Source organism: Dermacentor silvarum, chromosome 8, assembly GCF_013339745.2.
Source record: "Dermacentor silvarum isolate Dsil-2018 chromosome 8, BIME_Dsil_1.4, whole genome shotgun sequence".
Taxonomy (NCBI): Eukaryota; Metazoa; Arthropoda; class Arachnida; order Ixodida; family Ixodidae; genus Dermacentor; species Dermacentor silvarum.
In genome coordinates this window covers 106,578,905-106,592,673 of record NC_051161.1, presented here as the reverse complement: position 1 = coordinate 106,592,673, position 13,769 = coordinate 106,578,905, and the positions used below count along the sequence as shown (strand labels likewise).

The 13,769-nt window shown below is 49.0% G+C and overlaps 1 protein-coding gene across 1 annotated transcript in view; it reads right to left on the bottom strand.

Annotated features, from left to right (window-relative positions):
- The window catches only part of LOC119461608 (novel acetylcholine receptor chaperone), a 95,041-nt gene extending 81,998 nt beyond the window's left edge, over nt 1-13,043 (bottom strand). The window contains exon 1 of the mRNA XM_049655175.1: nt 12,859-13,043. Coding sequence (XP_049511132.1) covers nt 12,859-12,969 — 111 coding nt within the window. The 5' untranslated portion in view covers nt 12,970-13,043. The remainder of the gene's footprint in view (nt 1-12,858) is intronic.
- Nucleotides 13,044-13,769: the final 726 nt, after the last annotated feature.

The window sequence follows — 13,769 nt, the reverse complement described above, 5'->3', positions numbered from 1 at the left end:
CGGGGCTGGGTCAGACTCTCTTCTGTCGGACTGAAACCTGCTGGAACCTGCGCGCTCTGTGCGACCCAACCTGTCATACCGGCGCCAACCCAGGCACTTCTGGACAAAATGATATCCCCCGATTTCTTACCTTCCCAAAGTGAAGCACTCCGTGGTGTCTTATTTTCGTACCTAGACGTATTTGATGTTGAGAACAGTCCACTAGGCCGTACACATGTCGTGGCCACCGCATTGACACTGGAGGTGCCAGCCCCCATCATAAGCACCCTTACCGACTGTCTCACTCTGAGGGCGAAGTAATCCAAAAGGAGCTTGAGAAAATGCTTGAAAAAGATGTGATAGAGCCTTCCTCCAGCCCTTGGGCACCCCCTGTAGTGTTTGTGAAAAAGAAGGCCAACAGCTGGCGGCTTTTCGTCGATTATCGCCATCTAAATTGTGTAACGAAGAAGGATGTGTATCCTCTCCCACGAATTGATGATGCGCTCGACTACCTCCATGGTGCCAAATATTTCTCGTCGCTAGATCTCCGCTCGGGATACTGGCAAATTGCCGTCGATGAGCATGACCGCGAGAACACCGCATTCATCATACCCGGCGGTCTCTACCAATTTAAGGTTATGCCTTTTGGGTTGTGTAATGCTCCTGCAACTTTTGAATGCATGATGGACACTCTTCTACGCGGTCTGAAATAGTCGACCTGTCTTTGTTACCTGGATGACGTCATTGTTTTCTCGACCAGCTTTGACAGCCACCTCCCTCGTCTCTCGGCTATTCTCGACATATTTCGCCGGGCTGGCCTCCAGCTCAATTCATCTAAGTGTACCTTCGGGCGCCGCGAGATCAAATTACTCGGACGCTACTGGTGTCCAACCGGACCCTGACAAGGTCCGTGCCGTCCGCGAGTTCCCGTTTCCACGGTCCACGCAAGAAGTACGCAGCTTTCTTGGGCTGTGCTCCTACTTTCGCCGCTTTGTTCTCAACTTCGCGGACATTGCTCGACCACCCACGGACCTACTCAAAAAGGATGCGGCCTTTTCTTCGGCCGCGGACCAAGCGACTTCCTTTGCGTCGTTGATTTGTGCCCTCACTTCACCGCCCTTGCTGGCTCATTTTGACCCGGCTGCTAGAACAGAACTTTGTACCGACGCAAGCGGCCATGGCATTGGTGCTATCCTCGCCCAAACACAGAACGGAGTCAACCGTGTGATAGCGTATGCTAGTCGTCTTCTGTCACAGTCGGAACAGAATTACACCATTACTGAGCAGAAGTGCCTAGCTCTCGTCTGGGCTGTCGCAAAATTCCGTCCATACCTATTTATATATATATATATATATATATATATATATATATATATATATATATATATATATATTGTTGAGTGCCGTCAAGACGAAGTAGAAGTGGCGCGAGTACCGGAGGAGAAGAAGGAGAAGATGAAGTTCAATAAAATGTAGGAACGGCTTTGTCCGTCTCCGTTGAGTGCTTTACATTTTGGCGCAGTCGACAGGATTAAAACTAGTGCGCGTTGAGAAGACTCACCGAACGGTAAGATGGACACGCCGGGTAGCTACCGTCCCAGTGACAAGAGGGACGCTGACTCGGGCAGGTCTTCTACATCGATCGAGCCGCTCATCGACGTCACCAGCAAGGCAAGCTCACGCGAGTGTCCCTTGACAGAGAGAGGTACGGCTGAATTTCGCAGTTTGATGCACCATGACGAGAACTACTGTCAGACACCGTTCAATGAGTCACCTTCTGGACAGAATATCATATCTATTATGATTGACTTACTGCAGATGCAGTCAAAGCAGGTTGAGAAACAGTCACATCTCTTGAACATATTGAGCCAGGCGGCATTACACAGAGCCGTTCCAAAAAGTGATGCCATTAAGCCGGACCATTTTGATGGTATATCAACGGCTGCCACTACGTGGATTGGCTTTTATGAATATGCCTGCCAACAAAATCGATGGGATTCGGATGATGACAAGATAAGAAACCTCAGGCCATTTTTGTCGGGAATTGCGAAAAAGTGGTTCGACATGAGAATCTTAGACCACCTTAGTGACACGTGGAGTCAATGGAAGCAGAGCTTCCTGACATCGTTTGAAATTAACCGGTTAGAACGGTGGAACAATGCCATTTTGTTTAGACACAAAGTCGGAAGCCTTCAAGAATACTTTTATAAAAAGCGAAGGCTACTCCTGCTCGCTGACGCAAACCTTCCTGAGACATCAATTGTGCCACTGATTATGCTAGGCATGAACAAAGACTGTCAGAAACAGCTGCTGGCCAGATCTCCTAAGACCGTCGAGGATCTCTTGCTCGCCCTGAATAACGTTGTTGTACACTCCCTTGCGCATGCCGACCGACATCTAACTACGCGGAAGAAAGCCGAAAATGTTGGTCAAGTGGACGCCAACAGCATAGTAACCCGAGAGCAGATGAGCGCAGAAGCGAAAGAGATATCACTTAGGAGTGAAAGGATGGAAAGCCAAGTACTGTGAAAGGACAGTGCATCTGTGTCATACAACGACAGAGCTGTTGTATATTTATTGAAGACCAACCTTCTTCATGCCGAAATGATAAGGCACGCATGTGCTAGTGAAGAAGAGTCACGCATGTGCTAGTGGACACAGGAGCGTCTGTGAGTCTCATAAATGAGGTCCTGGCAGACAAAAGGGAAATCCGACAAGATAAAGCTGTGGAGGTGCAAAGTTACGACGGCAGCAGAAGAATTCTGCATTACTGGACAACAGTGATTGTTAAATACCAGAATCGGACATTCGAGGTTAAGGCACTTGTAATGAATGACATGAATTTTTCTTTCATACTGTCAAGGCCGGACATGAGGCGCCTTAAGTTAAACATATCTTGGAAAGATGAATTAACTATCGGCTCAACTTTAGAAGAAAACCGCTTGGCACAAGAAACGCAGGTTAGGACGGTGAGAAACGCCGACTAGATACTGACAACGTATCCTGAGCTCATCTGCGTTGGAGCATACCCTCATGCAACTCCTTTCCTGGAAGTTCCATTCAAGCTGCGAGACACAAATGTAGTCCGCAAGAAGCCCTATCCGCTATCTCACGAGAAGAAAGTATGGCTTAAAAACGAACTGCAACAAATGCTAGATGCTAACATCATCAGGCCCTCGACATCCCCGTTTGCATCACCTATAGCAATTGTGCCTAAGGAGGACGGTACTTTCAGGTTGTGCACGGAGTACCGATTGATAAACCGACAGACAGACTTGTTTCCATTTCCTATGCCACGGATCGATGACATAATTAATGAAACTGGAGGATGTGAGTGGTTTTCGCCAATCGATCTCTGCAAAGGTTATTGGCAAGTTCCTCTACAAGAAGAATACAACAAGTTTAGAGCTTTTGTTATGCCGTTCGATGCGTACGAATACAACAGGCTCCCATTTGGCTGGAAGAACTCGGGCGCCTGGTTTCAAAAAATGATGAACAATGTTCTATCTGCTTGTACCGAACAATTTTGTAACGTCTACGTGGACGACATAATTGTGTACTCTAAAACAGAGGAATAGCACGCAAAGCATTTATCACAGGTTTTGGAAGGACTGAGTAAAGCCAAGTTGAAGATCAATGTCAGAAAAAACGAGTTCTTAAAGCGGTCTGCGGTATTTCTGGGCAGAGTGTTTGACGGCCACACGAAAAGCACCAAAGCAGAGCCTGTCGAGAGGATAAAGACATTGCCTCGGCCGTACGATTTGCATTCATTGCGAGTTTTTCTAGGTCTGTCTGGACACTTTCGAGCCTTCATACCACACTACGCCACCATGACGAAGTGCTTGACATCTCTCACACAGAAAGGTGCACCGTTTGTTTGGAGTGAACATTGCGAACAAACATATCAAGCACTTGTCAACATCATATCTTCAGATCCGGTCTTGATACTTCCGGACTTCGAAAAACCTTTCGAGCTCTGCACGGACACATCACTCTATGAAAATGGGGCTGTACTGTACCAACGGGATGACTCACAGCCACCAGCGTGCCAACTCAAGGCTGTGGGTTATTACTCATACACATTTACGAAAGCGTACGAAAACTACCCTACTACGGAAAAGGAAGCACTTGCAGTGGTAATGGCTGTAAGGTATTTCCGAACCTATCTTGTAGGTCGACAGTTCAAGCTGTTTACGGACAACAAAGCACTTACATATCTTCTCAATCTCTCTCAACCGAAAGGCAGAATTGCAAGGTGGATCAACGAACTGCAGCAATTCACATTTGAAGTGACCCACAGACCAGGCGACAAGGTACCAGAAGCTGATGCATTATCGAGGCTGCATATTCCATCAGCAGCAAATACGGAAAAAGTGTGCGCCATCGGCATCTGGGAGGGATGGTGAGGGGCTGGGCGTGATGGCTGAGGCGTGAAGGCTGAGCCGAGAATAACAGGGTAACACTTATTTATAGAAAACATAGTGGCACGCGCCAATAACCGTGACCGTCCGTGGCGGCGGTCGTAGCGAACGGAGAGAGCCCTGCTCCTTTGGGCTTGGCGTTGAGTCGGCGTAACAGCGCTGATAGAGTGCGCTATCGATGAGATAGGCGGCCCATGCGGCGCTCACCATCCCACCCCAGTCTGACTGACCACGTCTCGTGGTCAATTGCTTCTGCACACTGTCACACGCGCGATACCACACCCACACACATGCGCGGGAACGCTGCAACTTCACTCGAGCACAAAGTCGTCGAGGTGGCCTCGGTAGACATCGAGTGCGTTGGGGCCGTTGAGGCTGTTTGCTGCTCTGTAGAGGCTATAAACACCATTGAAGCGAGGTGCTATTTACTATTGGCAACCGGAGCCTGTCCGTCTCACCCAGACCATATCACCGACGGTAAAGGTGTGAGAACGGTGGCTGCGGTTGTAGCGCTCTTTGCGTGCACCTTGGGCTGCTTACGAATTGGCGGCTGCTTCGGAGCGCTGCACTGTTGTGTCGAGGATGCGCTCGGCAAGGGCGGAGTGCCTGAACGGAGGATGGTGTTGGAGTGGAATCTTCGGTACGTAGCCAGTAGAGAAGCTGAAATGGCGTAAAGTTCGTGCTGGCATTCATGGACGTGTTTACTGCAAATGCTGCCTCTTGAAGTTTGGTAGGCCATGACAGTGGTTCCATTGCACAGATCTTGCGGAGAGGCTGCCAGGAGAGTTCCATTGCTTCTCTCGACTAAGCCATTGCCCTCAGGTCGATAGGCAGTTGTGAAATGGAGCTCCACGGAATGAAGACTCATGAAGCGCTTGAACTCATTGGATTCGAAGGCTGAGCCCATGGTCCGAGAGGCAGTGGTCTGGCGTGCCGTAAGTGTAGAAACACATTGTGCAAATGCTTGATAACGTCGCCCGTAGACGTGGACGAAACTGCTGCGGGCACGATATAGCGGGTGGCAAAATCAACGACGTTAAGAATGTAGCGCTTTGAGTTGATGTGTGGCATGGTTACATGGTCAATTGCTATGCTGGAAAATGGAATGTCCGTGGTAGGCATTCTGCCAAGAAGACCTACACTGCGTGAGGTAGGGCGATTGAACTACTGGCAGCACAGGTAGGAATGACACATATCTCTCCACTGATCGGTCCATGTCCAGGCCACCAATAACGATCTGGACCTTGAGCAACGTACGCTTTGTGTCAAGTGCCCTGCACCATCGTGTAATGCTTGTAAAATGGCAGGGCGCAGTTTGGACGGAGCTACGACTGCATACGTTCCCAATGACAGTCGGCGGTATAAGATGTCATCTAGCTTGGCGAACTCGGCTGGGTCCTCTTCATTGGCTAGGTGTGCAAGAATCGCAGCGCACTCGGAATCTTCTTGCTGCATCGTAGCCAGCGACTGCGAAGACTGTGTGACAGCACCTGCCAAACCGGACAAGTGGTCGGCTACAACGTTTTGGCATCCTGGCTGATGTCGCACGGTGAAATCGAACTCTACTAAGTCCATGAGCATAGAAGTGTAACCGACGAGATGGCCGCACGTTGGACGTTAAGCAGGCAACAGTCCAGTTGTCTGTGACCAGAGAGAAATTTTCTGCCTTGGAGGTATTGGCGGAACTTCACGGTTATTGCCCCGTGAACGGGCGATACACTCCCATACATTGCTGTGCTGTTTGCGTTCCTCCACGTAGTCCACGGCTGGCGTAGGGCAATGACACATTCTCTGGGTGTCTTGGATTTGCGATAACATGCTCCAATGGCTTCCTGCGAAGCGTCTGTGGTTAGCGTTTGTCGCTGCCATGGGTCGAAGTGCGCCAAAAGAGGAGGCTGGGTAGGGAGAGCTGGCTGTCAACGTGAGCCGGTGGAATGTCAGGATGAATGTGCACGAGCGCCGTGTCGGAAGCGAGGAAGTTTGACACTAGAGGAGCGCTACTTGAGGGCAACGTTGGGCTGCTAACGCTTGCCATGGTGGCTGCTCTGGCAACGGCAACGGATCACGTTGTAGGCAGTCTTTGGAACTGGGCCTGGTTTCAGGAAAAAGGACGGACCTTGTTGGGATCACAGCATTTGCCATTTTTGGGACTAGCTTTTGGTTTGCGGTAATGGTGATATTCCTGGCTGTATGCTGCAACTGTGCTGGCTTCGGAGGCTCAAAGATGAGACGTGCCTGCGCTGCCGAGAACCAATCCTCACCAAGAATGAGGGGGAGTACATTATCTTCCAAAACAGCAGCTTCAACAACTCCTGTGGCTGGGCCGATGGATATCTTCAAAAATGCAGCACCGACAGGTAGCACTGTGCTTCCTCCTACCACCACGAGTGGAGGCTCGGCCCATGGGATGATCATGCTTGCAGGCACACGAGCTTTAGAGATTAATGTCACCTTGGACCCAGAGTCAGGAAACGCTTCACACTCACCGACTCCACTGAGAGTTGCGTTGAAGAAGGGGCATTGCTGTTGTGAGCCGTCAAGCGGAACGGGTGCACTGTGCAGTGCTAGGGGGCTGCTGTGTCTTGGGCATGGTTGGAGGCGCTGGTGATGATAAGCGGCTGGTGCGTGTAGGGCACTTGGATGCCAGATGACCCAAGGCATGACATTGGTAGCAGACAGCTTGAGACAGGTCTTGACTGCTACGAAAAGCTGGAGCGCCATACTGTGCCGAAAATAGCTGCATAAGTAGCTTCTTGTTGCTCGGCGGGCAGCTCTGAAATGCGCGTTTTTGGTGTGGCCCCTCGGGAGGACTGTGGTGTCGATTGTTCTGAGCGAGGCTGCTGGCGCTCTGCGGGCTTAGCGGCACGAAAGGGTTGCGACGGCGGCAAAACAGAACCGGCAAATGGTGACGGCTTGCTTTGGCGTGCAGATGTTGCGCACTCTTGTCAAGGCTGGTGCAAGTAGAAATAAACTCAGCTACCGTGGGCGGCCGGTTGGCTGCTATGGCGGCGAGGATGTGTTGTTCCCGTAAACCATGCAGCAGGTAGTCAATCTTTTGGGCCTCAGAGAGGTTAACAGGGCACCGCTCAATGATCTTCAACTTGGCAAAGGCATATTGGTGCAAGCTTTCGGATGGGGCCTGGGTTACCCGCATGACCTGCTCTTGCCACTCAATGAGGGACAATTCTGTACAAAATGTGTCCTTCAGGGCGGCACTCCACGTGGCCCAGGTGCTGTACTGGTTGCCGAACGCGAGATGCCAGTCTCGCGCCGTGCCTTTCAGCTTGCTAGCTGCGATCAGGCGTGTGGTGGCGTCGTCCCACGAGGCGAGCTGCTGTACTCGTCGTACGTCGTCAAGCCATGTATTGACACCATGGCTGCGCAAACCAGCGAATTGCGGGATGGACGATGACAGGTCTGGCAGTGTTGTCACCGTTGTTGCAGGGCAAGGTAGCTGCTGAAACAGCATGGCGAGGCTCTGTAGAGTGGCTGGGTCCAGCGTCAAAGGCGCCGTAGCGGTCGAGGCGGATTCATTCGTTTCAACCGAGGGGGTAGCTTCACGCTGCTGCTGAATGTCAGCTTGCAAACGCTGAAAGAGCTCCTCTTTCGAACCTGTGATGTCCAGCTGTCGACGGGCCAATTCTTCGCGTATAAGGTCGACGCCGAGGCGCGTCATGGTCACCGGGTCGAGATTCTGCCACACAATTCCCGGCATGGCATTGCGCCGAGCCGGCTACACGCTGACGTTTACACATGAAACACACTCTTGCTCAGTGAGTCCACAGCAAGGCAGCAGGCGCGCACATGGAAGCGAGCGGACGGCGGGAAATGTTCTGGCGGTGACAAAGACAGGAATGGCGGAACGTCTGTCACGGAGTGAAGGCGAAGGCTGGCTTGTTTACTGATGCGCTGGCATTCTTGCGTGGCTGAGTGGCTGCACAAAGGCTCGGGCGTCGATTGCGCCAGATGTGAGGGCTGGGCGTGATGGCTGAGGCGTGAAGGCTGAGGCGAGAATAACAGGGTAACGAACTATTTATTAGAGAACATAGTGGAGCGCGCCAAAAACCGTGACCGTCCGTTCCGGCAGTCGTAACGAACGAGAGTGACCCCTCCCTCGCTTGGGCTTGGTGTTGAGTCGGCGTAACAGCGCTGTAGGTGGCGCTAGTGATGAGATAGGCGGCACATGCGGGCGCTCACACCGAAGGTTGCTGAAATATTCGCCACTGATCCTCACTCCTAAGCATTCCCAGCTTGAATACTTCTAAGCATGTAGTAAATAGCATTGGAAAGATTGTCTCATTGCCTGACCCCTTTCTTGGTAGGTAACTTTCTACTTTTCTTGTGGAGAACCAAGGCAGTTGTGAATATTTCCGAAGATATTCATGTAGGCCTCCAGTACTGCATGATCACGCAATGCCTGTATGACTACTCATATCTTTACTGAATCAAATGCCTTTTCATAATCTATGAAAGCCCTATGGAGAGGTTGATTGTACTCCAAGGATTCCTCAATATCTGATTGATGACATGCATGTGATGCAGTGTAGAATATCCCTTCCTGATACAACCTAGTTCTCTTCTTTGATTGAAGTGTTGCCCTAATTCTATTCGAAAATATCTTGGTGAATATTTTAAACAATACTGAAAACAAGCTAACAGGCCTATAATTTTTCAATTCTTTAACCTCTCCCTTCTTATGATTAGTATAATGTTGGCATTCTTCCAGCTCTCTGGTACACTTGAAGTCGTGAGGCATTGCATATAAAGGGCTGCAAGCTTTTCAAGCATGATGTCTCCTCTGTCTTTTAGTAAATTGACTGTTATTCCATCTTCTCCAGTCACTTTTCCACGGGTGATGTCTTGCAATGCCCTTCAAACTTCATCGTAGTTAGAGAAGGAGCCTCTGTATCCTGTTCATCACTACGTCGAATGAAGGTAGTGTGGCTGCTCTGGGTACTGTACAGGTCAGTATATAATTCTTCTGCTGCGTTTATTATGTCATCAAAATTGCCGATGGCATTACCCTGCTTATCTTTCAGTGCATACACCTTGTCTTGTCCTATGCCAAGTTTTCTTTTCATTGATTTTATGCTGCGGCCATTCTGTACTGCTTCCTCAATCTTGTTAATTTCTTCATCATCATGACTGGAGGTTGCGCTTGTGCTACCTTTACTCTATACCTCCTATTCAGCTTTATTACGACTGCTACTCTCTCATTGATGCTGTAGAATTATTAATGTTGCCCACTATGTCCCTATGACTTAGAATTCATGCACCACATTCTCTCTTATATGGAAGAGCTCTGTAGCACAGGATGTGGCTGTTAGTCAGCCTTACCAGTCATCTCACTAAGGCCAATAATATCCCAGGCAATGCCTGATAACTCCTCAAAGAGCCCTGCTAAGCTAGATTCACTCAAGGGGGTTTGTGTGTTAACGTTGCCAGGCTCAGTTTCCAGCGTGGCCTGTCCGGATCCAGAGATGCTTAGCACCCTCTGCTGCGTCTCACGTCTGACCACCGCCTTGGTCAGATGCTCTGCAGCTGCTGGGGACTGAGGGCCATGGGTTAATTGCAGAATCTAGTGTAAGGTAGTGTATGTAGTACTAATTTTATTTGCATAATTAACTCCATCCTATGCACAGTGGAGTACAGCATGGTGGCTCAGTGTGACCAGTTTTTTCTTGTTATTTCTACCTTTCTCCCTCTGGTCTCTAGAGCAACAAAGTGGACAGTACACGGTATAGGCACCAGGCATGGGATGAGTTTCGACCGGTGGCGCCTTCATGCGGCAGCGCCACAAATGTAATGGCACGTGACCACCGGGCCGGGCGCAGCGGGCGCTGCCGCCAGCTACTGCTGATTTCATACGCAATGATGCCCGATCTGGATTGAATTTCTCGGTCATGATTGGCTCCTTAGCGCAAGCTGTGCGAGGGAGCCAATCGCAGTCGAGAATTTCGATCCGGATGTAGGCTTCATCGCGATAAAAAGTGGTTGTGTGACATCTATGTTAGTATGTTCCATTGCTTTTTTTTTTCTGTTTTGCGTTACCGAAATACCATGTGAAACCAAATCTGATCAAATATCTTACGTTTTTGGGTGCACGAACAGTTCCTGAAACATGACTGAGGCTGGCTAGACAATTCAATTCAAACGTTTTTCATTGTGGCATTGTGATTTGCAGGCGAAAGACTGTATAGGTGAGGTCTGTAGGCAACAGCATGTACAGTTCTCAGCAATTGAAACGAGATACTTGAAGTGCATGGTCGCCGGCACTTTTTGCACCAACTTTAAGCGCTGGGTACACCAAACTGATGCATCGTGGTGTACAGTGAAAGCGATAACCTTTGTGGCCCATTGTGACTGCATTTGGTCCCACATCGATCACCTACTGCTCACCTGTTTCGTGAAAAAAAAGAAGAAACGGCAGCCATGCGTTCTGAGTATCGCGCTTTGATTGCCGAGCACTGTACGTAGGTCTCCGACGCTGCTTTGCTATGGTCTAATTACTAACATTATTAAAAGAGCCGTTCATTAGCAAGAGCTTCGTGTCCCATGTGAATTGCCTGTCTTTGCCTCTGCAGGTGTAACAGCTCCGGAGCTTGGGCACTGAAAGCAAACACTTTAATTGGTAGTCGTCAGTTTTCCGTCTTATCAGTGTATCAGCCTGCCCTTTATGGGGTATATTTTCCTTCCTCGCGCTTTCCAACTCTGGTTGCGTCCGGCACATGACTGGTTGCTGTGCATCGACGGCGAACATAAGCGCAGCGGCATGTTCACACTCGCCGCCAACGATGGCTCTCGTTGTGCTAAGCTGTGGGAAATGGACCATGACTGATGGTTAAGTTAGTTTATATGACATTAAGAATGGCAAAAGTACTACAAAGATAAAATGAATTACAACGGACAGAGAATAGGAACGTACTGATACGTGTGCGATCGGCGAAGCAGCTCAAGAAACAGAAAAAGGGAGACGTACGTCTCCTTTTTTTAAAATCCATAACATTTGTGTTCTTACTATACCTGGTGCTATGAATGTGATCCGCCCCGTACAAGTGACGACCTTTATCAAAAAAAGACACACGAAAATGTGCTTTCCGGTACATCAGCCCTTAAAACCCGCAGTGCGAAATCACCAGAAGCACCGAGCGCCTTCGTGCCGTCATCTGCTTCACATTCCAGTGCTGTGACAGCTGCCATTCGCGTCGCTCTTTGCCAGCACATTGCTGGCTCCTTACGACGGCCGCCCAGAGCCTATTGTGGTGCCAAGAGGTTTTGTTCGACCTTTACACATTTTCCAATCAATAAAGTACTTCTTCTTGCTCGAAATACAAATTATACGATGCTTCAGCAAATGAAGCTGTATGATGCACCTAAGTGGCAAAGTGCTTTTTCCTAAAGGAAGGAGTATTAAGGAGAACAGCAAGACAAATGTAAAACAATTCTTTATGGACCGCGGCTTAATTAGTATGCAACTAAGATGAGGATGCCATCCCGCCAGATGAATGAATTACGAAATGTTAGTAACTGTTTGATTGTTTTGTTTCTTTAAGTAATAAGAATATCCATCTCTTTCCACACACACACACACACACACACACACACACACACACACACACACACACACACACACACACACACACACACACACACACACACACACACACACACACACATATATATATATACATACATACACACGAGGCCGCGGCATCGAATCCCGGCCACGGCGGCCGCATTTCGATGGGGGAGAAATGCGAAAACACCCATCTACTTAGATTTAGGTGCATGTTAAAGAACCCTAGGTGGTCTAAATTTCCAGAGTCCCCCACTACGGCGTGCCTCATAATCAGAGCGTTGTTTTGGCACGTAAAACCCCATCATTTAATTAATTTAAATTTTTAACACGCACACTGGCAGCAACTGCTGTTTGCCCTGCGGGCCCCATTTGAGTACTTTCATTAGAGCGCGCAAAATACGCTGCATGACTCAGCTGCATCATTAGCCCAAAGTCTTCCGGTGCCTAAGCGGTCGATCACCTATGCGGCTTGCAAGAAATATGTACGATGCACTCAGCAGAGTGGCACGTATGCACGCAGTATTACGAAGATCGATACCCATGCTAGTGCAACATGCGGACACAATCGCTTACAAGTCATACCGGCTTACTATGTGGGTTACCGTGATGAAACTATTCATCGAATAAAAGTAGTCGCAATAAAGGGCAAGCGACAAAAAGCATCCTGTGCACGAAATCTTCATAGGAACGGACTGCCTCATTCATTATTTCCCCGCTCGGACTCAAGCCCGGTTTTCATGGCGTTCTCGCGCAAGCAGCACCAACTATTGCATTTTGTGGTGGTAAATAAAAAAAAATATGAATAATAATCGTGCAAGAAGAGATCTGCTAAATTTGCCGCTATCAATGAGTCTCCGCGCGGTTGAATCCGCTACGTACGATCTCCCGGTGCATCTCCCGGTTGATGTTCGGCGTCACTTTCATCGAACCGACGAATATGAAGAAGAGTCCCAAGAACACGGAAAGAGTGGTCAGCACGATGGACTTCATTGTGAAACCGTTTCCAGTGTACCGAGCAACGATACTTTCCTGGATTGCCCCTGTAGATACCACTTCCTTACAAGCTCAAGTCTTAATGACAAGCGGCCAGTAGCACTAGCACGACCAGCACCTCGAAAGTTGAACCAACAAATCAAGTCTTCCGCTCGTAAAAAGCGGGCGCTGTGAACGCTAAAGATAATCTTTTCAGCTCAGTTATGTTTAACCAATCTCAAAGGCTATGCTTTTTCTGCCTGCACGCCCCAAAAATTATTTAAGAGCCAGATACACAACACACACGTCGTATGTTAAACATCATTTTGATGATTATTGAAACGTTTGAAAGTTGCTTGAAAAACACAAGGCGTTCTTGAAGTGTTTGCTGCTTCCAAATATTTTGGCGCATGCAGTCCGAAAACGCATAACTCTCGAGATCCGTTTTAGTTATACAGAGAGCTGTCGCTGGGATACACCACCTATTTTTTATAAAGCTGCCGCATTAATAACGTCAAAAGCCTGAATTCTATGACGTGTTTTCAGTTCGCGCAATCGCTTTCGCCGCAAGTAACCTGTAAAAGCGTAGCCCTCAAGATCTGCACTTCTTATTATGATGGCGCCGTCGGTGGAGCGTGAATTTGGATAGGCGTTGTCCAAATCCACAACCCGTATGGTGGCACTCTCTGTATCTAAAATGTAGATCTTAAAGACCGAATGCGCCGGACCCGTTAGACGCGATTGCGAGAGCCGGCTAGAGCCGAAAACATGCCATAGATGTCGGGTTTGCACACCACCTATTGCCAAAGCATCTAACC